This window comes from Pelophylax lessonae, assembly GCF_965119305.1.
Source record: "Pelophylax lessonae genome assembly, chromosome: 1".
In the NCBI taxonomy this organism is placed as follows: Eukaryota; Metazoa; Chordata; class Amphibia; order Anura; family Ranidae; genus Pelophylax; species Pelophylax lessonae.
In genome coordinates this window covers 706,064,840-706,092,339 of record NC_138768.1, presented here as the reverse complement: position 1 = coordinate 706,092,339, position 27,500 = coordinate 706,064,840, and the positions used below count along the sequence as shown (strand labels likewise).

Sequence of the window (27,500 nt, the reverse complement as noted above, 5' to 3'; positions counted from 1 at the left end):
TATTTCAGTTTGTCTTAGATAAACATTGTACACATATTTTTAACTATACTGAAAACATTGAGAACTTTTAAACATTTAACTAAGAAAATAATCAATGTAATGTATCATTTGTAAAGAATTAGTGAGACGAATTGGTAATGGAAACATGTAACTATTCACACTTCTTATTAAAGTATGTACTGTAGACTGAGAACCTGTGTTTTGCCAAGCAATAGTATTACTAAAAAAGACACTAAGCTCCAGAAAAAAAACAGTTCTTTTCAAGTACATATTCTTAACTAAAAAAAGAACGTAAAAAAAAAAAAGAACCTTCTATTGCTCTCAGCCTCCTCCAAATCTCCAAATCCTTTTTTTTTTTGTTAAAGAGATCTAACTTCCGGTTAGAGAGTGGCTACATTCGTTCTCCGGGGTCTCACTATATATAGGAACGTAGCCACCCACTGCTCCATACACATTACAAATCCCATAGTCCATAGCCCATCTCAGGAGCGGTTAAGAGAGGTTAGGTGCAGTATGCTTATTGTCCATGGTCTCACTGTATGTAGGAACGTAGCCACCCACTGCTCCATACACATTACAAATCCCATAGTCCATAGCCCCTTCTTAGGAGCGGTTAAGAGAGGTTAGGTGCAGTATGTTTATTGTCCATGGTCTCACTGTATGTAGGAACGTAGCCACCCACTGCTCCATACACATTACAAATCCCATAGTCCATAGCCCCTTCTTAGGAGCGGTTAAGAGAGGTTAGGTGCAGTATGCTTATTGTCCATGGTCTCACTGTATGTAGGAACGTAGCCACCCACTGCTCCATACACATTACAAATCCCATAGTCCATAGCCCATCTCGGGAGTGGGTAAGAAAGGTTAGGTACAGTATGTTTATTGTCCATGGTCTCACTGTATGTAGTAATGTAGCCACCCACTGCTCCATACACATTACAAATCCCATAGTCCATAGCCCATCTCAGGAGCGGGTAAGAGAGGTTATGTGCAGTATGTTTATTGTCTATGGTCTCACTGTATGTAGGAATGTAGCCACCCACTGCTCCATACACATTACAAATCCCATAGTCCATAGCCATTCTCAGGAGCGGGGAAGAGAGGTTAGGTACAGTATGTTTATTGTCCATGGTCTCACTGCATGTAGGAATGTAGCCACCCACTGCTCCATACACATTACAAATCCCATAGTCCATAGCCCATCTCAGGAGCGGGTAAGAGAGGTTATGTGCAGTATGTTTATTGGCCATGGTCTAACTGTATGTAGGAATGTAGCCACCCACTGCTCCATACACGTTACAAATCCCATAGTCCATTTCGGGAGTGGGTATGAAAGGTTAGGTACAGTATGTTTATTGTCCATGGTCTCACTGTATGTAGGAACGTAGCTACCCACTGCTCCATACACATTACAAATCCCATAGTCCAAAGCCCATCTCGGGGGCGGGTAATAAAGGTTAGGTACAGTATGTTTATTGTCCATGGTCTCACTGTATGTAAGAACGTAGCTACCCACTGCTCCATACACATTACAAATCCCATAGTCCAAAGCCCATCTCGGGAGCTGGTAAGAAAGGTTATGTGCAGTATGTTTATTGTCCATGGTCTCACTGTATGTAGGAATGTAGCCACCCACTGCTCCATACACATTACAAATCCCATAGTCCAAAGCTCATCTCGGGAGCGGGTAAGAAAGGTTAGGTACAGTATGTTTATTGTCCATGGTCTCACTGTATGTAGGAACGTAGCCACCCACTGCTCCATACACATTACAAATCCCATAGACCATAGCCCATCTCAGGAGCGGGTAAGAGAGGTTAGGTACAGTATGTTTATTGTCCATGGTCTCACTGTATGTAGGAACGTAGCCACCCACTGCTCCATACACGTTACAAATCCCATAGTCCATAGTCCATCTCGGGAGTGGGTATGAAAGGTTAGGTACAGTATGTTTATTGTCCATGGTCTCACTGTATGTAGGAACTTAGCCACCCACTACTCCATACACATTACAAATCCCATAGTCCATAGCCCATCTCGGGAGTGGGTAAGAAAGGTTAGGTACAGTATGTTTATTGTCCATGGTCTCACTGTATGAAGAAACGTAGCCACCCACTGCTCCATACACATTACAAATCCCATAGTCCATAGCCCATCTCGGAGTGGGTAAGAAAGGTTAGGTACAGTATGTTTATTGTCCATGGTCTCACTGTATGTAGGAATGTACCCACCCACTGCTCCATACACATTACAAATCCCATAGTCCATAGCCCATCTCAGGAGCGGGTAAGAGAGGTTAGGTACAGTATGTTTATTGTCCATGGTCTCACTGTATGTAGGAACGTAGCCACCCACTGCTCCATAAACATTACAAATCCCATAGTCCATAGCCCATCTCAGGAGCGGTTAAGAGAGGTTAGGTGCAGTATGCTTATTGTCCATGGTCTCACTGTATGTAGGAACGTAGCCACCCACTGCTCCATACACGTTACAAATCCCAAAGTCCATAGTCCATCTCGGGAGTGGGTATGAAAGGTTAGGTACAGTATGTTTATTGTCCATGGTCTCACTGTATGTAGGAACTTAGCCACCCACTACTCCATACACATTACAAATCCCATAGTCCATAGCCCATCTCGGGAGTGGGTAAGAAAGGTTAGGTACAGTATGTTTATTGTCCATGGTCTCACTGTATGAAGAAACGTAGCCACCCACTGCTCCATACACATTACAAATCCCATAGTCCATAGCCCATCTCGGGAGTGGGTAAGAAAGGTTAGGTACAGTATGTTTATTGTCCATGGTCTCACTGTATGTAGGAATGTACCCACCCACTGCTCCATACACATTACAAATCTCATAGTCCATAGCCCATCTCAGGAGCGGTTAAGAGAGGTTAGGTGCAGTATGCTTATTGTCCATGGTCTCACTGTATGTAGGAACGTAGCCACCCACTGCTCTATACAAATTACAAATCCCATAATCCAAAGCCCATCTCGGGAGTGGGTAAGAAAGGTTAGGTACAGTATGTTTATTGTCCATAGTCTCACTGTATGTAGGAAAGTAGCCACCCACTGCTCCATACACATTACAAATCCCATAGTCCATAGCCCATCTCGGGAGCGGGTAAGAAGGGTAAGGTACAGTATGTTTATTGTCCATGGTCTCACTGCATGTAGGAATGTAGCCACCCACTGCTCCATACACATTACAAATCCCATAGTCCAGAGCCTATCTCAGGAGCGGGTAACAAGGGTTAGGTACAGTATGTTTATTGTCCATGGTCTCACTGTATGTAGGAACGTAGCCACCCACTGCTCCATACACATTATAAATCCCATAGCCCATCTCGGGAGTGGGTAAGAAAGGTTAGGTACAGTATGTTTATTGTCCATGGTCTCACTGTATGTAGGAACTTAGCCACCCACTACTCCATACACATTACAAATCCCATAGTCCAGAGCCCATCTCAGGAGCGGGTAACAAGGGTTAGGTACAGTATGTTTATTGTCCATGGTCTCACTGTATGTAGGAACGTAGCCACCCACTGCTCCATACACATTACAAATCCCATAGTCCATATCCCATCTCAGGAGTGGGTAAGAGAGGTTAGGTGCAGTATGCTTATTGTCCATGGTCTCACTGTAGTTAGGAACACAGCTTGCTCTCTTGCTGAGATATTTCTTGAGGAAGTCACATGTCCTTGTGACAAAACGTGTTAGGCTGGGGCCTTGGATGACATTATCATGCTTCACTTCCATACAGACAGTATGGTACTTAAATTACTAGCCAGAATATTGCCCTTTTTGGTTCTATTCTGTATCTTTGGGTGCACATTTGTTCACCTTATAGTGTGACTGCTATTTTAATGTTGAGTCAGAAATAAATGTTTTATTTTATGGTAAATCACTATAGCGGGTTTGTTCTTTTTGTGGTGATACTATGGTTTGAAGGAGTGGTGAGTAGAGGACACTATTGGCAGAGGACACCAAATAAAAGGACCATACCTGTGAATCTGAGCAGTGGAGAAAGAGAGGCCCTGGTGGAAAAAGGATCCCATTTAAAGGGGACACAGATGCTTTATGACCTTTCATTATTAAAGGGTCATCATATATTTATGGTGAGAGCACAACTGGTGGTGGTTAGTCACAGAAAGTGAAGTGGTTGCATTTTAGCACATATTATTAATATTAATATTTTACAGGATTAATATTGCGCCAACAGTTTGGGATGCACTTTACAATGTAGAGGGGGATAGTACAATTGCAATACAGTTCAATACACTAGGAATAGGAGGGCCCTGCTCCTGGAGCTTATAGTCCAAAGGGAGGGGGAGGGGGTACAATAGGAAATAGCTTCGGGGATGATCTAAAGGAGGTGACTCAGGTACAGTTCTTAGGTGGAGGTCAGGTAAGCTTCCCTGAATAAGTGAGTTTTAAAGGGTTGCCTAAAGGCAGACAGGGTAGAGGCTGACCGGACCTACTGGGGCAGGGAGTTCCAGAGGATGGGAGAGGCTCTGGAGAAGTACTGGATGCAAGCATGGAAGGAAGTAATAAAAGAGCTATAGAGAGCAGGAGGTGTTGGGAGAAGCATTTGGGCGATATCTGCAGATAAGGTTGGTCATGTAGCTGGGGGCGATGTTGTAAATGGCCTTGTATGTTGTGGTTAGTATTTTGATTTTCATACAGTGGGGTAGGGGAAGCCAGTGAAGAGATTGGCAGAGAGGGGCAACAGTCACTGATCATTTGGTAAGGTGTATTAGTCTAGCAGCAGCATTTACAAAAGTTTATTATTAAACAAAGACATAAGAGAGACTGGCCATTTGTTTATTTCATTTTTGCCATGTTTATATTTTGATTGATATTAAGTTGTAACAGTGTTACACCTCTTTTTTGTCCCCCCCCCCCTCCCCCTCTTGCTTGCTCCTGAGCAGGATGATGGGACTATGAGATTAATAGTGTCCATAGAGCAGTGCACATGACCGCACCTAATGTGCACTACTTGCCTTAACCTCCTCACATCCGCGCTACAGCCTATATACGGCTGCAGCGCGGACTCTAATTTTCGGGAGGCCGTTTTTAAACGGCCTCCAGTGACACGCCCCCCCGCGCGCTCCTGCGAGCGCGCAGCGGGGAGAATCTGTGTCGGCCGTGTCCAAGGGACACGGCCGATCACAGATCGTGGTGAATGGCCAATCACAGCGGCCATTCACCACGTGATCAAGCCGTCCAATGAGAGATGATCTCATATGTAAACATATGAGATCATCTCTCATCGCCGGCGCTCCTTCCTCACACAGACACTGCAGTGTGAGGAAGGAGGGGGAGCCGACAGCCGCTGGGGACACAGAGACATGTAATCAGGGCACTGATCACCAGTGCCCTGATTACTGAAGGTAAAAAAAACACACACATTGCCCTCCCATCAGTGCCCACAGTGCCCGCCATCAGTGCCCCCATCAATGCCCACAATCAGTGCCCATAGTGCTGCCAGTCAGTGCCCATCAGTGCCTGCTCATCTAGGCACTGATGAGCACTGACTGGTAGCACTATGGGCACTGAGTGTGGGCACTGATGGTGCTGCCCATCAGTGCTCATCAGTGCCGCCCATCAGTGCTCATCAGTGCCACCCGTCAGTGTCCATCAGTGCCACCCGTTAGTGTCCATCAGTGCCGCCTATCAGTGCCCATCAGTGCCACCCGTCAGTGCCACCTCTCAGTGCCCAGCAGTGCCACCTCTCAGTACCCAGCAGTGCCACCTCTCAGTGCCCAGCAGTGCCACCTATCAGTGCCGCCTATCAGTGCCGCCTATCAGTGCCACCTATCAGTGCCGCCTATCAGTGCTCATCAGTGCGGCATATTAGTACCTCCTCATCAGTGCCCATAAGTGCCACCTCATCAGTGCCCATAAGTGCCACCTCATCAGTGCCCATAAGTGCAGCCTATCAGTGCCCATAAGTGCAGCCTATCAGTGCCCATCAGTGCCGCCTCATCAGCGCACATCAGTGAGGGAGAAAAATTTATTTTCAAAATTTACTCGCAGAAAATAAGAAAAACTTTTTTTTTTTTTCAAAATTTTCTGTCTTTTTTCTTTTTTTTTGTAAAAAATAAAAAACCCAGAGATGATTAAATACCACCAAAAGAAAGCTCTATTTGTGTGAAAAAAATGATAAAAATGTCATATGGGTACAGTGTAGCATGACCTCGCAATTGTCATTCAAAGTGTGAGAGTGCTGAAAGCTGAAAATTGGCCTGGATGGGAAGGGTGTTTAAGTGCACAGAAGGCAAGTGGTTAAACAACGGTTTTCAGGTCCTAGCTACAGGGAAGGATGTGGAAATTGCTAACTGGGAGTTTTTCATCTACGCTTCTAAGGGGGCCCAAATGGCATACAGATATAGAAAAAAATAATAAACACTTTTTTTCAAAGCTGCATATATTTTTAAAGTAGTTCTAAAGGCAAACATTTTTTGTCCATCTTAATGCATTTCCTGCATTAGGATAAAAAAAAGTCACACTACTTGTTCTGCCCCCCCAAACACTTTCCTCACACCACTGATGATCCAGCACTGTCCCTGTCGGCAGCCCCACTCTCTTCCTGGATTCACAAGCTTCGATGAGAGCATCGGGAGCCAAAGGCTCCTGCTGCTGTCAGTCAATTCCTGTGAGGAGGTGGTAGAGGGTGTGGCCGGGCCACTCTGTGTGTGTTTATAGATTCACACAGCCCGGCTCCAGAGCATTCCCCCATAGCACATAACTTGCTATGGGAGCACTTGATAGAGAGGGGGAGCAGAGAGTGCTAGCAGGGTACCAACAAAGAAGAGGTAAGGGACCACTCTGTGCAATATAATTGTACATTTTCATGTAAGTATAACGTCTTTTTTATTTTAATCAAAAAATTGTGACTTTATTATTACTTTAAATATCCACTGCCCTTTGATTGTATAGATTATTTTCTGAATAATGAACGAAAGTGATGAAAGCATTTTTTCATGGCAGCAGGATCGGACGTCTCACACACACTGCAGAGCTTAGCACAGAGCTAAGTGTAATCTGAGAGCTGATCCGAGGAAAGTGATACACCACCCTACTTCACAGGCTCAGGGAAACATAGAGCTGAGGATATGAGTCATTTGCTGTGTGCTGGAGGGGGGGTAGGCTGTGTCATGGGAGGCCATGGTGTTGGCTTAATCTAATAGGAGTGAGTCATGCAGTTAGCAGAGAGAGGACAGATCAGAGAGAAGCCACACTCTGTGCTTTGGATTCAGGTTAGTACACCTTAAAGTGAGATGTACTTTGTTCATGTATGAAATTTGCAACCGGTTGTATTGTACTTACCCCCTCCCACCTGCTATGTTTTACTCAATGTCATTTAGACATTCTGTCATATGAATAGACCAATAATGAAGCAAGAAGGAAGTGATGGGTCAGCCTTCTTTAACTCCTTAGGGACCACCCCACGCAGATATACTGCAGCAGGGCAGCCCTTCTGTGCGCAATCACATACCTTTACGTGACCAGTGCATGCGCTGCCGGTGACCTGCTTCAGCTGGGATTGGACACAGCAGGAGCCATTCAGCGGTTAAGGCGAATGCGATGTCTGCTGGGACCCGCCGATCTTTCTCCGGCAGACCGCCGATTGTTCTCAAGGCAGACCGCCGTTCTGTGAGAGGGGAAGATGGAGATCTTGAGTTCCTGCCAAGCAGGAATACAGATCTCTGTCTTCCTCCAGTCAAATCATCCTCCACACAGTTAGAAAGCACTCCCTACGAACACACTTAATCCTTTGATCGCCCCTGATGTTAACCCCATCCCTGCCAGTGTCATTAATACAGTGACAGTGCATTTGTTTTTAGCACTGATCACTGTAATAATGTCACTAGTCCCCAAAAAGTGTCAAAAGTGTCAGGTGGCCGATTTGTCCGCCTCAAAGTCACATTCCTGCTAAAAATCGCTGATTGCCGCCATTACTAGTAAAAAAATAAAATAAATAAATAAAAATTCCATAAATATTTTTCATAGATGGTAGACGCTATACCTTTTGTGCAAACCGATAAATATATGCTTATTGAGATTTTTGTTTACCAAAAATATGTGGCAGAATACATATTGGCTTAAAGTGATGAAGAAATTAGATTTTTTTTAAAAAATGTATTGGGTATGTTTTTTTTTTCCCAAAATTGTCGGTCTTTTTTTGTTTATAGCGCAACAAATAAAAACCGCAGAGTTGAGCAAATACCACCAAAAGAAAGCTATATTTGTGGGAAAGAAAATGACAATTTTATTTGGGTAGTGTTGTATAACCGTCAGTTAAAGTAACGCAGTGTTATATCGCAAAAAAATGGCCTGGCCATGAGGGGGTAAACCTTTTGGGGCTGAAGTGGTTATAGAAACTGTGGTTGATGTTGTATTTCAGAGTTCATCAGGCTTTTGGGCTGCCATGGAAGATAGGCCATACTACTTCAAGTGTCTGCTTTGCATTAGTATAGGACAAGTGAAAACAGGTTCACTTTAATGGATACCTTACTAAAAAATGTATTATATAATTATTAACCAAGAGCGAGGGCAGACAAATAATAGCTTATATTTTGCAGTCGTGTATGGTTTTGGAAGGATCAGTATCTGTTTTGGATTATGCTTTGCTCAATAGCAGATATCATATAGTGTAGATTGTAGTACCCTATACCCTAAAAAAAAATGTTTGTATTTATTACAAGGGCTGTCTGTTGAAATTGATTTTCCAACATTTTACTTGGTATCTCCCATTCTTATTGGTCCAGGTTAGTTGTACTTGTATCTAGAATGCCATTCAGGTTTTTAAGATCTTTGTTAAATTGTATAATAATATCGCCCTGTATAAGGCTTACAAGCATGCTCCTTTGTTAAAGAAATAATAAACCCTCAGTGTTTTTTAGTTGACAGTGAGCACAATTAAGTTAACATTCCCTAGTAAATTATTTGGTAAAAAGTGGGGGGGTGCATGTGCGGCGCGAAGCTGGACAGAAGATGGTCACCAGAGCTCTGTGGGCAGCAGTGACTTCCAACGACTCCCCAGGGTCACATAGCCTTCATGATACTCCTTTTTCTTCACGCACCCCTGGTTGAAGATCTAATGCATAGCGATGCCTAAGAGCCAGTGAAAAAAGCCCACTCAGAGATCCCTAAGGACCTATCCTCTCTGGGGTTGGGATAAGACGAAAATGCCCAAAGATGGTGCCCAGTCCGAACCAACACAGACAAGTGCTCCTGACGCCGCAGCCTCTTCAGCACATTCAGCTGACAGTAAGTACGCAGTTCACCGAACTAAAGCAGACCTTGATGACAGCCTAGCTGCAATATATGAGAAGATGGCCCACAAGTTCCAAATGGAACTTAATAAATCCGCCACAGTTCTCTCTCAGGAACTGGTGGCTTTGGACAACAGAACAGGCATGCTTGAAACAAACTACACTTGGCCTATTCAGATCTCAGTAAAGACCATAAGGCTCTATCGGAGGTGGTGGTTTAACTTCAGGCCTACCTTGAGGACCTCAATAATAGATAAAGTGTTTGGTAAAATTCTTACTCTGGCACTTGCAATTGAGATCTTTCAATATTACTGACTCCTGTACTTTCAGTGCTGGTTCCCTAAACATAACAGGAAAGAGTTAACAGTGCAGTATGGAATCAGTCTTTTAGCTTGGAGAAGAGAGGTGAAGTCTCTTGCCATTCCGACAAGAGTAGTCTCTTGCCATTCTAGGCTGGTGTCTGTGTGTTTCTATTATTGCTCAAAGTTTAGGAAGACACAAGCCTAGTCCCTGCATGCAACAGTGGCCCCATAGGATGCTAGGACAGTGGCCATGGTATCAGCTTAAACAGGAACATTGGCAAAGAATAAAAGAGAAAGAAGCTATATACTTTAGTCATTAAATAATCTGCTGAAAGTGCTTAAAAACTGAGGGTTTAATATCACTTGAGTTACTCTTTTAATAGATTCCACCCAAGATGACCTTGTGCTATCCTGTGGTAAATGCAGTTATTCCCCAAAGGAACTGTCAGTCAAAAAAAGCAATTTTCTGATATCGTATTATCTTTTGTGACCATTGGTCCAGTATACTGCTGGAGCAAAGAGCTGTGTTGTGCTGTAACCTATAGTAACTAACCAAGCAGAATCCATTTAGATCAGGTTTTGTTAGTCTTTACACTACAGTAAGTTGATTTGATTTAAATACCATGGCTTGATTAAAAAAGCTCTTATTTTTAAAGGAGAAATATGGCTTTTAATGTTCTCCCCATTTATACTTACCTAGGTGGATGTAGCATTGGTTCGATGCTGCATCTGTCCTCCGACGCCTCTGCACTGAGAACCGAGCGATCTAATGTCGCTGATCGCTCGATTCTGACAGCTCCCCGAGCAGAGAGCTGCTGACTGTCAGTTAGCAGCTCTCCACTCTGCCTCCTCCTCACTCTTAGGAGCGCTGAGCTGTAGAGGGACGGGGAGTGGCCAGGTCAGGCTCTCAACGGCTCGTTGAGAGGGTGAGTCGGGTGTCGGTCCAGGGACTTGGCAGATCCCAATTCTGTGGTCGTGATGACGTGTGCCTGGACCGACTTCTGTGACGTCAGCGAAGAGCGGACTTCAGACCGCTCTCTGCTGAAAATGGGTCACAGGAGTGCAGAACGAACGGCTGTACATCTCCTTTAAGAAATCAGGGTAGAGCTACCTGTTGTGTGAGCTTACTCATATATCCAAGCTATAGCAACTGGAAATTCCGTGTAGTCTACTTTTAAGAGAACATTGCTTGTAAGCTGCTGCTCATAGTGGTTTGTTTGATTTCAGAAACTTTTTGTTATTTTGCACTAGAATAACTGTTACTTTCATTATTTACTTACACTGACCACAAAAGTCAGCAATTCTGCAACACACATGGTTTAGATTCCACACCGCATTAAAAACTCTGAATTCAAATTATTCACATACACTCTTACTTAGTCAAGTGAATGGATGCAAATCTCCCTTAAAAGTATCTGTCACTTGTATACAGCTGCACATTGAACAGATTTCCGTACAGAGAGATATAGTGTATAATGTGAACCACGCTGCTGCTTTACAATGTGTAAAAAGTCACCATATGAGTGTAGATCACCCTTTCTAAATCTTTAAATATGGAGGAAACTTTGAAATAACTTTTCAGTCTCAGTGATCCCCTGTTAATAATTACTATATCTACAGCTCATAGCACATTAGTATGATGGCCAGTGGGAAGAATGCTCCTGATATTTGTGGTCAGTTGAAAAAAATCCCCCTCTTACATAGAGCTTAAAATTTCATTGGTGTCAGTGGGATCTGATCTGAGATGATCAGAAAGTGCTTTTTGAATGAGAAATAGATTTGCAGCTTTGTTCCACATTTGATCTATACTGAATAGGTAGAATTAAGATGATTAAAATTACCTTGCTTACCTGCTGCAGTTCCACACTCTGATTTCCTAAAAGTTTAGTTCAAACTGGCACATTTCTTTTAGGGTAGTAAAGGCCACAGATTATCAAAAAATATACTTTTTGCCTCTGGATCCCATGGTGGGCTTCGGTTGCCCAACCTCTTACTATATTATCAAGATGCTCAATTGGCACAGTTATCAGCAGTATATTTTTAGAGGGGGAAACCTATATGGGTGAAAATGAAAAGACAGACGGTTTCCCGTTACACCTTAGACTATTTAAAGTGGCAGTAGCCGAGGCAGAGGCCACCCATAGTTGCCCCAACTTCCTCCCATTTCTTATCAATATAAGACAAGCTGCAACAAAACAAGAACCTTACGTCTTAATTTTGCCCATTGGTTCTAACTTTAACAATCCCACTTTCCCACCGGGTATAGATGCCAAAGTGTTTCAGTGGTGGCTGAACAAAGGGTTATAAAGAATTTGGACATTTTTTTAACCCTACATTTTTTTCATACTGCAGCATTGTAAAGACAACCTAGGAATGCCCCCCGTCTAACATCTTCTGATTTTTTTAAATTTCTCATTACTTACACTTTTGATCTGATCTCTTTGCTTCTCTGAAGCTTACAGCCTATAACAAATGATGTTCCTAAGGTTTGGGTCAGAATGGAGGTATGTCTATGGATTATGGGCTGTTAATCAGTTCCCTGAACAGATTTTCATATGTGGCAAATTGGAACAAAGATCTTTCTATTGATATCGATCTAGCACAATGGCATTGTTTTCATCAATATTCTTTTAAAGGAATTTTAAATGTCACCTTGATCAAAACCGAACTCAAAGTGCTAACAAGATGGTATCTAGTCCCCACTTGCCTCCTCTCTATTGTGTTTCAGGGACTGTGACCTCTTAGGTGCTATGGATCAAATTTGGTTGGGGTGTCCTAAATTTAAGATTTAAATTTAAATTTAAATTTAAAAAGATTGGTGCATGCTGCCGGACACCACTATTGATTTATAAGTTCACACACCTGATTTATGCACAGTGAATTGGTGTTGAGTTATTTTATCACATATAATAGGTTTGCGCTGATAGTTTTTTTGTATTTCATTTGATTGTGTCCTAAATTTAGAGGATTTCGGAATGGTATATTTGCTTGGGGGGTTGCCTATACCACAGATACCTCACATGCCTTTCCTAATGAGCTTGTTGACAATGTACCCCATAATTTTATATTATTAGCAGCCAAAATAGCAATTGCTAAACTCTGGAAAATGTATTTGGTATCCTTCTTCCAAAAATATCATGGATTATGACTCATGAAAGATTGCTAGTTTTCTATATGATGCAGTTCAGCAATTTGATGAAGTCTGAGAACCTTGAGACCAATGCATACAGGTCTCCTTAACCAATTGATTGTTACCTAACTTATGAGCGGTTTAGTGTATCCAGGTCCATTTCTTGCTCTCTTACTTTTCTCTTCTTTTAATTTCTGTCTTGTCTCTTCTTTGTCGTTTTTCGGTTTATTCTTTAGTAAGAATCATTCTGATGGATACTAGCATTACAACAGAATTTTGGTTCTGGTTTGAAATCTATTTCTTTGATGCAGACTATTTCTATGTACTTTTGTTATCTGATATTTTTTCTGGATTGTGTAATGATGACACAATGCAGAGGATTAACCCCTTAGGTTCCATGGTGAATGTAACAAGCATGCTTTGCTGCATATACAGACTGGTTTTAGTGTTGTGGGTTTAGTAACATTTAAAGCCATTTATTATGTTTTTGAATGACTGATATACTGTAAACCCCCCTCCATTGTGGGGGTTACGTTCCGGACCCAGCCGCGAAAAGTGAAAATCCACGAAATAGAAAAACCCTATTAAAATGCATTGTAGGCATGTTTTTTTTACTGTCACTGTACATGTAAAAGCATTTTAAGGTCTTTAAACACACTTTTAAAACAATAGAAACTCATTTAAACACATAAAAGATACTGAGAGACATAGCAAGAGCTATGGAAAACACACAAATATTTCAATTATAATGATTTATATAGTAAAATAACATTACAAAAAAAAACGCAATATACCGGGACCGCAAAAACTGAACCGCGATGGAGCGGGGGTTTACTGTACTCGGTATTGTTACTCTTTTTAATAACAAGAAAAAAGGGCACACATAGCACTGAATAAAAGTTCAGTGTAATTACTGTGGAAAAAGGAAGACAAAGAGCAAAGTCCAGAATATGGTCAAATACTCAGAGTCTGTGGCAAGGAGGATCATTTTGCAGCTCCATGTGGACTAAGGCTCATTCACATGGGTGCTAATGCCACCATGTCCTGCATGCAGGCAACCCATGTAAGTGTATGGAGACACAGCAGTTGCACAGACACAGCTGCTTGTAATAATTTGACAGACATGCAAGTGCATGGCCTCGAACACACACTGTCTGTATCAAGGACTGCTCACCTACAGCATTCCAAATATAATAAGGCATCAGATAGCTAATGATACAAAAAAGCTTTCTGCAAACTTCTTGCTGGTTGACAGACCCACTAGGTTTTGATGTGATTGCGAAGCAGGGTGCAGTGTTATTTCTTACACTATATTTAATATAGAAAGTAACGATTCAGACTTACAATCATGTGCTCATAATGTACAATGAAAGCACTCTGAAATCCATGGGTACTGACATTAAGGATCCCTTGGAAAAAAAAAGTTTCAGACTGTGGTAATTGATGGTGGTAATATTCCATTTTTGGAATCAGGCTCATAACATTCCGGTAGTTAAAATCTCCAAGAGAATTAAAATGTCAAAATAAAAGGCTCAGAGCAATTTGGGTTTCCAAGCTATACAAGCACATGCAGATATCTTCGAAGGTGATGGGTGCCTGGAAGCCACGTACAAACTGAAAATCGTTTCAGCAACAGAGTATACTAGATTGCCAAAAAAAAAGAATGCCTGTATCTTTTATATAACTACTAAAAGATGAGCTAAAGCAGTGCTCTCCAACCTGCGGCCTGTGGGCTGGATGCAGCCCCTTCTTTGCTTTTTCCTGGCCCTTGGGGCACTGTTCCTATGGGGTACTAGTCCTCCCACTGACACCAACAATCTGGCACCATTCCTTCCACTGACACCATCAGTGGGAAATGATTCCTCTCACTGACATCAACAATGGGGCATTTTTCCTTCCATTTACACCAACAATATGTCACTATTCTCTAACTAATATAAATGATGGGCATTATTCTTTCTACTGACAGCAAAGATGGAGAGCTATTTCTCCACTTAAAACCAATGATGGTGCACTATCCCTCCTCCTACTGACCACAGATGCTATGTAATTTTTTTATTTCCACTGACCACCAAGCCTGAGACATAATCTACTTCCACTAATGATAGGTCATTTTCTTCTCCCAATGGTCCGGCCCTAATAAAGTCTGAGGACAGTAAACTGGCCCTTTGTTTAGAAAGTTTGGAAACCTCTGAACTAATGGATCCACAGGCCAAATGTATTATGACACCAGTACATAGAACCACAGGCTGGATAAGCAGTTTGGTAACAGTAAATAAACCATTAGGCAAGCTAAAAATATGCATGGACCCCAAACCACAAAATAAAGCCCTGAAAATAAACCATTACAACATACCTACACTAGAAGAGATTTTGCCACATTTGTCAAAACTAGAATCTTCTTAGATGTAAAAGATTCTGGCATGTGAAACTAGATGAGCAATCAACATTTTCAACTCCATTTGGGCAATATCGATGTCTTAGACTTCCCATGGGAGCAAGTCCTGCTCCAGAAGTTTTTCAACAAAAGCTAAATCAAGGAAGGAGATGACATGGAATGGGCAAAGAAAGATCATGATCAGAATATGATATAATTCTTAGACAGACGTAGAAAAAGCAAATCAAGCTAAACTTCTGTACATTCCAAATGAAAATGACTGAAGCTCCATACATTGAACATCTGCAGATTTTATTTGGTTTGAAAGTAGATCCAGAAAAAGTGGGAACTGCACAATAATTGTCTGCTCCTACAGCTGTTCGGGTAGTTATGCGATTCCTGGGTATAGTTAATTACCTTCTCAAATTCTGTAAGTATCTAGCTGATATGTATGACTCTTTGGGACAGTTAACACATTAAGATGTTCTCTGGGAATGGACAAACATAGAACATTCAGGTCCCATTCACACCTGAGAATATTGGAATCGTGGACAGAATTGCCACCGACAAAATGTGCAAATCGCTTTTAGTGTCATTAATTCTTTATAGCACCCCAAATGCAGTGTGATTTTGCCACAATTGTTTTGCAACAAAACGCACAAAAGTCGTTCAACGCCAAGCACTCCTGACTCAGTGCCAAAATTTGGTACATAAGCTTCTTTGGCCTGTTTTTGGAGCTGAGGGAGACCTTTTCAAAATGAATGGTGCTGCTTCAAAACCACGCCACAAAAACACACAAAAAAAGTGACGTGACATCGTCACTCAGGTGATGATCAGGTGTAAATGGGGCCTTAAAGCGGAGTTCCGGCCTCAAAATCGAAAAAATTGATTTTGGGCCATCCGCTTGCTAAAGGGAAACCTGAAAGATAAATGGATAGTGCCGATTTTTATTTTTTTTTGGTCACTTACCTTATAATAGAAGAAAATATACTCACCTTCCTTCTACTTCCTCCCTCTGCAGCCGCAGCCCGCTCCGTCACTTCCAGTTTGCGATGATTCCTGGGAGCTGAACGTCATCGCTCCCAGGAATCAATGCGCCTGCACCGGCCCCGCTCGTCACTTCCGGTGCAGGCGCGGCATTTACTGCTAAACAGCTTCTGGGCATGCCCAGAAGCTGTGCAGGGATGCTGCGTCTGCACCGAAAGTGACGAGCGGGGCCGGTGCAGTGCATTGTAGGACTCCGACGTCATGGAAGAGGACAAAAAAAGGGACGCTGCGGCTTCAGCTGCCCACACCTGAGATGGCAGCGCTGGAGAAGAATTTTCAAGGTAAGTATTTCTTCTTACAGGTAAGTGCGACCCGGGACAGTTAAGAGGCTACCCATTATAGAATGTACTAGTCCTGACTGTCCCGGGGGTATTTGTAGCTCAAATTGACCCTCCAGGCCGGAACTCCGCTTTAAGCTATTGAAGAGGCTATTGTAGATACAGCTACCTTGAAATACTTGAACCTACATGAAACAGTGGTGTCGCATGTAATGCTTCAGAAACAGCAAGGAAAGCAGCTTATTGGCATTGCTTCTTCTGCTGCAAATGTATGATTTTGACATCCGCTTCTGTCCAGGGAAAGTTTTACTTATTGCAGATGTTCTTAGTAGAGCCTGCTTAGTCACTGTAACAGAAGGAGAAAGAGACATTGAGAACATTAATATGTGTTGATATTTTGCTGTTATCAAAAGACAGCTTAAAATAAATGCTGCACTGAAAAGGATACAAAATGTGTTTATTGGCTTGGAATGATTGACCAAACAAAAAAACTGGACAAAATGTGGCATATGTGCATTATAGTGTGACTTGCAACAAAAAAAAACTATTGCAACCACTTGCAATTCTAGATTATTATTCATTATTATTATTATTATTATTATTATACAGGATTTATGTTGTGCCAACAGTTTCTGCAGCACTTTACAAAAAAAAAAAAGGGGGATGAACAGTCACAACACAGACAAGCCATGGCAAGAGGAATGCAGAGCCTGACACATTCCCCCTCTCTCTGTATTCCTCTTGCCACTGCTTGCCTGTGGAAGGTGTTCACAGCTGAGACATTATTATGAAGAAGACCTAAGTGCATCAAGTGAGATGAATGGTAGCCTCGGTCCAGACTCCAGCCAGGCCCTGAGGGCTGCCATTCATCTCACTTTATGCACATAGGTCCGCCCTATAATGTGCTAAATGTCAATTGTTTCCTTTGTCAGAATACCCAACTGCATTAGATTGGCTGACAATTTTCCACCAGGTTCCGTAAATTGACTTTTGTTGAGCTGGGTGATGCCAACAGGGCCAACCACAAATTTAATTTCAACCAGTTTAGCAGGAATCAAATTAATTTCAAGCTATCTGTGGCAGTTTTTAATTTTTGCACTACCATGTTTGTCAGTAAGGCTGGGCATACAATTTCCTTCTATAGTTTTCCTTTAGATTTACCAAAACTATATAATATGAGGTCAAACCTAAACACTTTCAATTCATATGCAATCAGGCAAGCCCTTTCACTACATAGTTGAAGGTAAATCTAAAGGAAATTGAATAAGAAAATTGAATAATGTATGGCCAGCCTAATCATAGGCAAGAGTAACTATTTAAACATTCCCAGCTGATTCAGAGCTAGAGTTGAACTATTATCATTGATTGTGAGCTTTGCAAATTGCTCTAGCTGTACGTAGTGGAAGGCCTACAGCTGTAGGTCAGTGGGGGCTTGTTTTAAATCTCATTTACTGTTAAAAATATGTAAATAATTGTCCATAGCCTAGCCAGAGATTCACTATAGGCCCATGTGTTGCGATAATGTGCAAACATGGAGTTAGGCTTTAAAAAAAATAAAAAACTGCTGAAATCTAAAACAGCAAACAGCTAATTTCACTAAAATCAATGCTTGCTGCTTTACCTACTAAAGTATTTATAATTCCGTTCAGACAAACTTGCAATTTACACACCTTCTCCACACTGCACTGGAAGACAAACACAGAGCGCCTCTAAGTGCAGTATTTAATAGAATGATGTGAACACAATAGTATAAACTCACATGGTAATAGACATTGGTAGGCTATGACAGCTCCGGAGGTACATAAGGGAGAAGATGTTGATCCAAAAGGTCCCAGAGAGATGAAAGTCTGTAGCCGGTACAGTGTTCTCCGTCGACGGGAAGAAGCTGGCCAAAGGATCTTCCGTATTCCGGTTTGGCTAGTGTCCAGGGACCAGGTGGGAACGCAGCGTACACTGCGTGACATCACTGAAGCTGGTGGTGACACGATGCGTTTCAGAGCTCGCGCAAGATCTTACACTTGAAAAAAAAACGCGCACGCCCACTGTGAGCCTTGCGCGAGCTCTGAAACGCGTCGTGTCACCACCAGCTCCAGGGACGTCACATAGCGTGCGCTGCATTCCAACCTGGTCCCTGGACACTAGCCGAACCCGGAAGACGGAAGATCCTTCGGCCAGCTTCTTTCCGTCGACGGAGAACACTGTACCGGCTACAGACTTTCATCTCTCTGGGACCTTTTGGATCAACATCTTCTGTCTTATGTACCGCTGGAGCTGTCATAGCCTACCAATGTCTATTACCATGTGAGTTTATACTATTGTGTTCACATCATTCTATTAAATACTGTAATTAGAGGCGCTCTGTGTTTGTCTTCCATTGTATCTACCCACAGAATTGACTTCCCTGTGTCTCGGAGCCAGCCTTTGCAGCAGTATTGAACTTTTAATTCTCCACACAGTGACTTCTTTTTGGGAAATTGTTTTTATTTTATACCTGAATACCCTTCACCCACTAACGGCCATGTAAGTTTCCCATTACATGAACTATAATAGAGCCCTTTGATTTTTGCTCCTATTAGCATTTATCCCACCCCTGTAAGCCTACTTCTCAGAGCACTTGTTTTCTTTCCTTTCTCCACACTGCACAATCATACAGGAGAGCAGTGTGACTAATTTGGCAGTTGAACCCCAAGTATAAGTCGTATTGTAGTGTCTGGAAGCTATTTACGCATAACCTTTAAGAGAACCTGTCACAACAGTAATAAAAAGAGCCTACTATTAATATATCTAAGTCTGAGACCCAGCTGTAAAAATCTTAGACTCCCCTGTGAATGTAGTTGTGGTCAGCAACGTTTTACCACCCCTGAAGACACGACCCTGCATCTGTCCTGCGGCATGCATCCTCCCCCTGTATTAGATGTCCTTTGCAAGAATTGCCTGTGGTAATTAAAATTCTTTTTATTTAACAAAATAATATTTATATTTTAAAAGAAGGCAACAGCTTGAAATCAGCAGGCTGATGACATAACAGACTTGTTTATTATTGCTATCCCAATGACACATTGCATTAGCCTTTATAAACACTGATAGAAATATTATACATGATTTTGTAATATTTCAAGAAGAGTTATTAAACGGTGCCATTTTTCCAGCAATGGCATCACAAAACATGACACGCATTATTAGCATCAACCTCGCAATGGGCATTTGCCAAGGAAATAGGAATTGTGACCCTACAGTACTTGCAGAGAGAAAGGCTTGTGGAAGATAAGTGAAACAACTACAATTTCGACCAAAGCTATCAACGTCTATGTAGATTTCATGTCTTTTTTTTTTTTTTCACGAGCGGATTAATGTCTCAAAACAATAGCTTGAAGCACACAGCTTTATTTGTTGAGAAAAAACATCTGGAATCTACAAGCTGCCATGATTGTTTTACGGTGCTTTAAAAATAGCACAAATTGTATAATTCTTGGCAAGTAATGTATGTTGAACATGTTTTGGGGTATAGTTTGAAAACTTGCCATGCACATGAAGAGCTGGGATGAGTGTTAAATCTGGGCATAGCTGGTAATACTTTGCATCCAACTTCGTGGTTGTTTGGAGTGTTAAAGATTTATATGGAGAAAAATGTGACTTTCTGACAAAAAGTTCTTTCCCCTCTTGGCTTAGTTTCTTCATTGACTTACGGTTCTTAAGATGAGTTTACCACATGATGACATGAGTCATTAACGCAGTCATTTTTTCTTATGAGATATCTCGGCTGCTGCTGTCATTATCACTCTGCATTCTGTCAGGGCTCTTATGGCTAATCATTTTTTGTCTGTCAATCTTCAGTTCAAAGTAACTCACAAGGCCTGATTCACTGAAGTCAATCTAAGGTTTCCTATTAGCTAGTGTACACCCTCTTACCTGTGAGAATGTTGCTTGCTTACTAGTTCATCCCTACATAGGCACATGCAGTTGCTCACATGCCTTCTCTACTTGGCTCAGTAGTAAGTCTTTGGGAATTTGGCTAAATATAGAGTATCGATTTAGCAAATAATTATAAATAATAGGATAGTTTGGTTGAAACATTTTTGGCTTAAGCTAAATCAAACTAAATTTTGAGAATGCTCACTAAAAGGTTATACTAAGCATACTATATACAGTCTAAATATATATGAAGTAACTGTCGGTGTAATAAATACAAAAGTGCAGTGTAACAAAAGTGCAAGTAATCAACAAATATGCAACCATATAATGTGCAAAAAACTAAAATGGTTAAAGTGCAAAAATATTTATGCAAAAATATGCATGTGCAAACTGGCAATAATGAAAAACGCTTCATAAATAAATTATAAAAAGTAACTGGGTAAGGTCATCAATCAGCAACAGAAGTGCTCTGAATAAAAGTCAGTATCCAAAGGAAGCTCATGTTCTGAAACTGGACACCCTGAGTGCACCGTCACCAAAGAGAGTCAAGAACGCTTACCAAAGCAAATGGACTCTACTACCAGCGGAGAAGAGTCATACAGGAAGAGAAGTAATAACCATAGCTGTCGTCATCTCCTCTGAATATCAATTAGGCCAATACATAGGTGCCCAAGAAAACAAAGAACTCCTCATAGCGTAAGACCATCAACGGTACAATTTAATACAAAGTAGAACACTTACATGCTTCCAGTAATTTGCAAGTGGTTTGAATAGACAATGTTTTGATCACAAAAGGTTTCTAGTGGCGCAATTTGGTGGAGTAGACTCACAGGATCCGACGCATTTCGTCTGAAGAGACTTCAACTGGGGTAGTCTATTTTTTTTTATTACATAACAACATTTGGTTGTTTTGTAAAATCATTTTTAATGACATGATCATTTGCTAATCAGTGGCGATGGGACACAGGTTCTGTGAGGTGTGGCCCGATCTTGAGTGCATCCTTTAAGAGTCTGTATCCTGCCGCAGAGGTTTGTTGTGAACAAGCACGGAGACACGTGTGAAACGTTAACAGTTCCTGTCTGTTTGGATGTTTGGCATGACGATACTTCAATAAATTCATGAAACGTTATTCCATGATGGAGTGCAACCTATTTCTTTTTCTACAAATTCTTTCACGGTGGCGAACCGAGGTGAGCACCCAACTGGATTGCAGAGTACAGCTGATTGAGCCTGAGCGGTGTTGCTCTTTTCTTTGCATTATGCAGAAGCTGCCATCCATTACCACTTCTTCCCTTTACTGCTTCAATCCTGGCCATCTAACCCTGTTAGACTGCTGCTATCCCAGTCACCTCCCACTCTCAGTCTTCTTCCCCATTAGGCTGCTACATTCCCGGCCACCTTCCCTTGTCACACTGCTGTGGTTCCGGCCATCTTCCCCTGTCAGACTGCTGCGGTTCTGGGCATCATACCGTGTCAGACTGCTGCAGTTCTGGCCATCTTACCCTCTCAGACTGATGCAGTTCTGGCCATCTTACCCTATCAGACTGCTGTGGTTCTGACCATCTTACCCTATCAGACTGCTGCAGTTCTGGCCATCTAACCCTATCAGATTGCTGCAGTTCTGGCCATCTTACCCTGTCAGACTGCTGCGGTTTTGGCCATCTTATCCTATCAGACTGTTGCGGTTCTGGCCATCTTACCCTGTCAGACTGTTGCGGTTCTGACTATCTTCCCCTGTCAGACTGCTATAGTTCTGGCCATGCTATCCTATCAGACTTCTGTGGTTCTGGCTATCCTACCATCAGACTGCTGTAATTCTGGCCATCTTACCCTATCAGACTGCTGTGGTTCTGGGCATCGTACCCTATCAGACTGCTGCGGTTCTGGGCATCTTACCCTGGCTGACTGCTATAGTTCTGGCCATGCTATCCTATCAGACTTCTGTGGTTCTGGCTATCCTACCGTCAGACTGCTGTGATTCTGGCCATCTTACCCTATCAGACTGCTGTGGTTCTGGGCATCGTACCCTATCAGACTGCTGCGGTTCTGGGCATCTTACCCTGTCAGACTGCTGCGGTTCTGGGCATCCTACCCTATCAGACTGCTGTGGTTCTGTTTGTTTTGTTTTGTTTGTTTCTCGCTATTTTATTCTGTCAGACTACTGCAGTTCTGGCCATCTTACCCTATCAGACTGTTGCGGTTCTGGCCATCTTACCCTATCAGACTGCTGCAGTTCTCTCCATCTTACCCTGTCAGACTGTTGCGGTTCTGACTATCTTCCCCTGTCAGACTGCTGTAGTTCTGGCCATGTTATCCTATCAGACTTCTGTGGTTCTTGCTATCCTATCCGGTCAGACTGCTGTGATTCTGGCCATCTTACCCTATCAGACTGCTGTGGTTCTGGGCATCGTACCCTATCAGATTACTGCGGTTCTGGGCATCGTACCCTATCAGACTGCTTTGGTTCTGGGCATCATACCCTGTCAGACTGCTGTGGTTCTGGGCATCGTACCCTATCAGACTGCTGTGGTTCTGGCCATCTGTCAGTTCAGTTGTTTTTAACACACAAAGCAGCAGCCTCTAGGAGCTGGTATAAATGGCTTTGTTTATCCTCAGATTCATTCATAATGCATACCACGTCCAATTCACTAATCCTTTAAGAAACACAGGCAAAAAGAACAATATACTTTCCTCATACCCCATTGAGAATAACACTGTTTTGAATAATAAAATCTTGTTTTGTTACAAACATTAATATAAAACCATATAACAAACAGTTAAAATATACAAAATGACCCCTCATAGTCTGAAGTGTGTTCTCCTACAGCCGGAAAAGTATACAGATACTCATAATATGAGCAAATATAACATAACCCCAATACAGTAAACCTACAGACTTCATTTAAGATAATATGCTCTGCATGTTTCGCAATTCATACCACTTCTTCAGGAGTAGAGGGGGAAAAAAATAAACTCTAAATAAAGAAAAACATTTGTACATTTTAATATATAGACATAAGACACGTATTAAAATCATAGGTATACCAGGTAAAAACAATTCTTCACCCTAGCTGACCCTTATATTATATAAAAAACAGGCAGCACATTGGCTAAGTGGTTAGCACTTCTGCCTAGCAGCATTATGGTAAATCCCAACCACGACAATACCTGCCTGGAGTTTGCATGTTCTCACTGTGCCTGCGTGGGGTTCCTTTGGGTACACTGGTTTTCTCCCACACTCCAAAGACATGCTGGTAAGACAATTGACTCCTATCTAAATAGGCCCTAGTATGTGTATGTATGAATGTGAGTTAGGGACCATAGGTTGCAAGCTGCTTGAGGGCAGGGACTGATATAAACGTACAATATATATGTAGATCGCTGCATAAATTGATGGCGCTATATAAGTACCTAAAAAAATAATAAAATAAAAACATCCTAAGACAAAAACATATAAACTGACCAATAATATACATATCATACAGATATATCCTAGAGAATAAATGTCACGGTCCAGAAGGAAAACTTAGACTTCCCGATCAAAAAAAAAGACCCGTTACAGATACTGTTGCTGAAAATCATCATCCATGATAGTCAGAAGCAGATACATGGACACTTGATAAATCTAAGCTGCAGTCTCCTACTGGATCGTATAGATCAGTGGTCCTCAACTCCGGTCCCAGGGCCCACTAACAGGCCAGATTTTAAGTATTACCTTGGGGAGATGCAGACTAGAGTACTGCAATCACTGAGCAGCAAATGATATCATCTGGGATGTATTTCAGTTATCTTGCAAATCTGGTCTGTTAGTGGGCCCTGTAGGCCAGGGTTGAGGACCACTGGTATAGATGACCTTATAAATCTTTGATTCATCCTTCTACAGCCATCAACATTCAACATGACATTAATGGTATCCTTCACATAAAGTATCCTAAGAACAATTGCACTTTGAAACACTGCTATTTCTTCAAATCCTGATCCTGTATGTGGCCAATACATCCTTTTGGCATATATTCTTTATCTGTACGATACATATATTATTGATCAGTTTATAGGTTTTTTTTTATGATGTTTTACAATGTAAAAATTGCTTTAAAGTGGTTCTAAAAGCTGAAGATTTGTTTTTACTTTAAGAGCTCTTTTAACACCAAGGCACTTAAAAAATGGCCAAAAAATGCTGAGCACTTTTGCTGTGCTTTTCAGTCGCTTTGTAGGTGCTTCCAATTCATTTCAAGAGGGGCGTGAGGGAGTGACACGAGTGCCACGGCGGCTTGCTGTGGGGGCACTCGGTGGGGGAGTAGCCAAGAATTCTGGCAAGGGACCCGGGAAGAGCAGGATCAGGGCTGCTCTGTGCAAAACCTTTGATCAGAGCAGGTAAGTATAACATGTTTGTTATTTTTAAAATATTGAAAATTTGCCTATAGAATAACTTTCTTGAAATGACATTGCCATTGCTAATTAATCATCAGTGTATCATCAGAAACGTTGTAGTTTGAGAATGGAATGTCAGTAAAATGGACACTCCAGCCTCATTGCCGCCCTCCTCAATGTGACAGATTTATGGACCTGTTCCTGACAGCACCTGAATCTGTCACCCACATTGAGGAGAAGCAAGGGAATTCTAAAGTACTGTATGTCTACAAATCTCTTTGTGAATTCCTCAGCGTGTGTCTATCTGCATCAAGTCAGACGGTATGGTATGGTAATCGGAGCAGTGTCTGGTCGGGCAATGAAAATCTGCTGTCTAAATCTCTGTTCTGACATTTAATGTTTACTTTGATGAGGAAGAAATGGCATAATTAACTTACAATGATCAAACTGAAAGTATCCCTTAATTATCTGCCCATGGTTTTGGGCTCTGTGCTTAGAAACTGCAAATAGTTCTTCTAATTGATTACATCCACAATCCATTTCCTATTACACTGTAACACTGATCTGGATCAGTGTTGCCAACCATCAGTATTTTTACTGGCACTGAGTAAAAGAATGGGCACTTTTCTCCTGCCAGTTGCCAGTTAAAAATATGGCTGTGACGCCTGCGCAGTTCTGGTCCAGGGCTGGCTAAGACCATCCAAGTGCTTGCCACAGTGTGTTCGGGTGGCACTAGTGGGGGGGGGGGGGATCTGGCAGTGCCAGAGCATGTCCTGTGATGTCATGGTGCAAGGGAGCCAAGCAAAGTGGCCGGAGCCCCGTGTGAGAATCTGCAAGGCAAGCCGGGAGCGAGACTGTCAGGGCTGTTTAGACTGGAATGGACTGAAGGGACCACCTGGCGTGGAGAGAGACTGTCACTGTGACTCAGGAGGGGACGTGTCATGTCGGTGAGGTGTCATCATCTGTGCTGCTGCACACTACTGTCAGTGTCACTGTGAGAGTCAATTTCATGTGTGTGTGCCTGACCATTCTAATTTCTTGCCCTCCTGAGTCCTGTCCCTGAGCTACTTACTATATTGAAAATAAAATAAGAAATATGTTTTTTGCCCTAATATCTACCTTAAATCACATTGCTAATTGCATATTGTATTTCTTTGTAGCCTATATACTGAAATTTGCACCTAAAACTGTAGTTTTTTAATTTTTGGAAATGCCAGTAAAAACTTGGCTGTGTCAGTAAATTTTTGGTGTTATGTCAGTACATTTTAATCTGGTAGGTTGGCAACACTGATCTGAATAATGACAGAGGAATGTGTTAGACCTTGTCTATTTAGCAAACTGGTGCATTTCTAGGCATTTAATTGTACAAACTATGTGTATATTTAATGTAGCACACAATGTCCTTGCTGGCAGTACACTTTTCCGAGAGGTAGAAATCATGAAGTGTCAGTAAATAATGTTTCATGTTTTTTGTATAAATGCCTTTTCGACCTCCAGTTTACCACCAAAAAATTTAAACTGGTCTATAAACAGCTATTTCTGAGAATTTACCAATATTTTGTAAAATATGCATACTGTTATAATCTAGCATAAAATCAAACTTACTTTTTTTATTTTTCTTAAAGGATCATCACGGCAAGGAACTGGAGGAGCAGCTTCGGGCCGTGTCCAGCGTGGATGAACTTATGACACTGCTTTACCCCGAATCGTGGAAGATGTTCAAGTGTCAATTAAGGCAAGGAGGACAATCCGGCTTTGATTCTAGAAGAGATGATAGTGTTAAATTTGCAGCTGCACATTACAATTACAATGCTGATATCTGGAAAAGTAAGTGTGACAGAGGATAGTTAAAGTGGTATCAGTCCTGTCATATAAATATAGCACAACAGAAATGAGTATACGCTGTATGGAATATTTTCCTTGTCTCACGTGATCATAAATGCACTGCATGTTGTGCTTTGCTGCACACAGAGGCCTGTGGAAGAAACAACATAAACAAGTGTGCATTTCCTCTACCACGATCAAGCAGTAAATCACAACTACAACTGTGCTGACAGGCCTAGGATCCAATACCACTGGATCCCACCTGCTGATCACTGTGACATGACAATGACAACTGTTAACTTGCTAATCAATATAAATAAGCCCTGCCTTGTCATATAAATATAATTCTACAATAAAGCAGATAGAGTCTGCTGCACATATGGGCTCCCATAAGGAAAATTGCAGTGCGGCCACAGCAGCCAATCAGAATTGATTTTCAATGATCTTTCCAAAAACTAGTTGCTCTGAGTTACTGCATGGCCCACATCAGCTTTGCTTTGTTCATTGCATTACTGAATTAGCCTGCTAGTCATCTAATTAAAATGTATGCATTAAAGAAGGCCTATAAGAAAAGCTAGTAATGAAGGGGTTAAAGTGAATTAAACCTAAAAGGGGAACTTCGGTTTGATAAAAAAAAAAAAATCAACAGCTACAAATACTGTAGCTAGTGACTTTCAAAAATCAGGTACTTATTAGTTTCTGGGTTCCAGTGCTGTCCTATTGCAGCTGGTTCTTCCTACCACTGCATGTCACAGAAGCTGCCATCTTGGATACTGGAACCTGCTGTGGTTCCCTGAGGAACCACAGTCATCTCCACACTGCGTATGCACGAGCTCCTGTGGCTCTTTGTGAATGGTCCTGCAGCCTTCTGGTACAGGTGACATCTCCCAGGAGGCTATGAGAGGGGACAGGGCAAGGGACAGTATTCTTGCCAAGGCCAATAAAAATTAGTACCCCCCCTCCATCAAAGAAAGC

General features: G+C 41.9%; 1 protein-coding gene across 1 annotated transcript in view; it reads left to right on the top strand.

Annotated features, from left to right (window-relative positions):
• The window catches only part of VEGFC (vascular endothelial growth factor C), a 230,284-nt gene that overhangs the window by 141,791 nt on the left and 60,993 nt on the right, over window positions 1-27,500 (top strand). Inside the window, exon 2 of the mRNA XM_082261991.1 lies at window positions 26,327-26,528. Within this exon, the coding sequence (XP_082118117.1) occupies window positions 26,327-26,528 (202 nt within the window). The remainder of the gene's footprint in view (window positions 1-26,326; window positions 26,529-27,500) is intronic.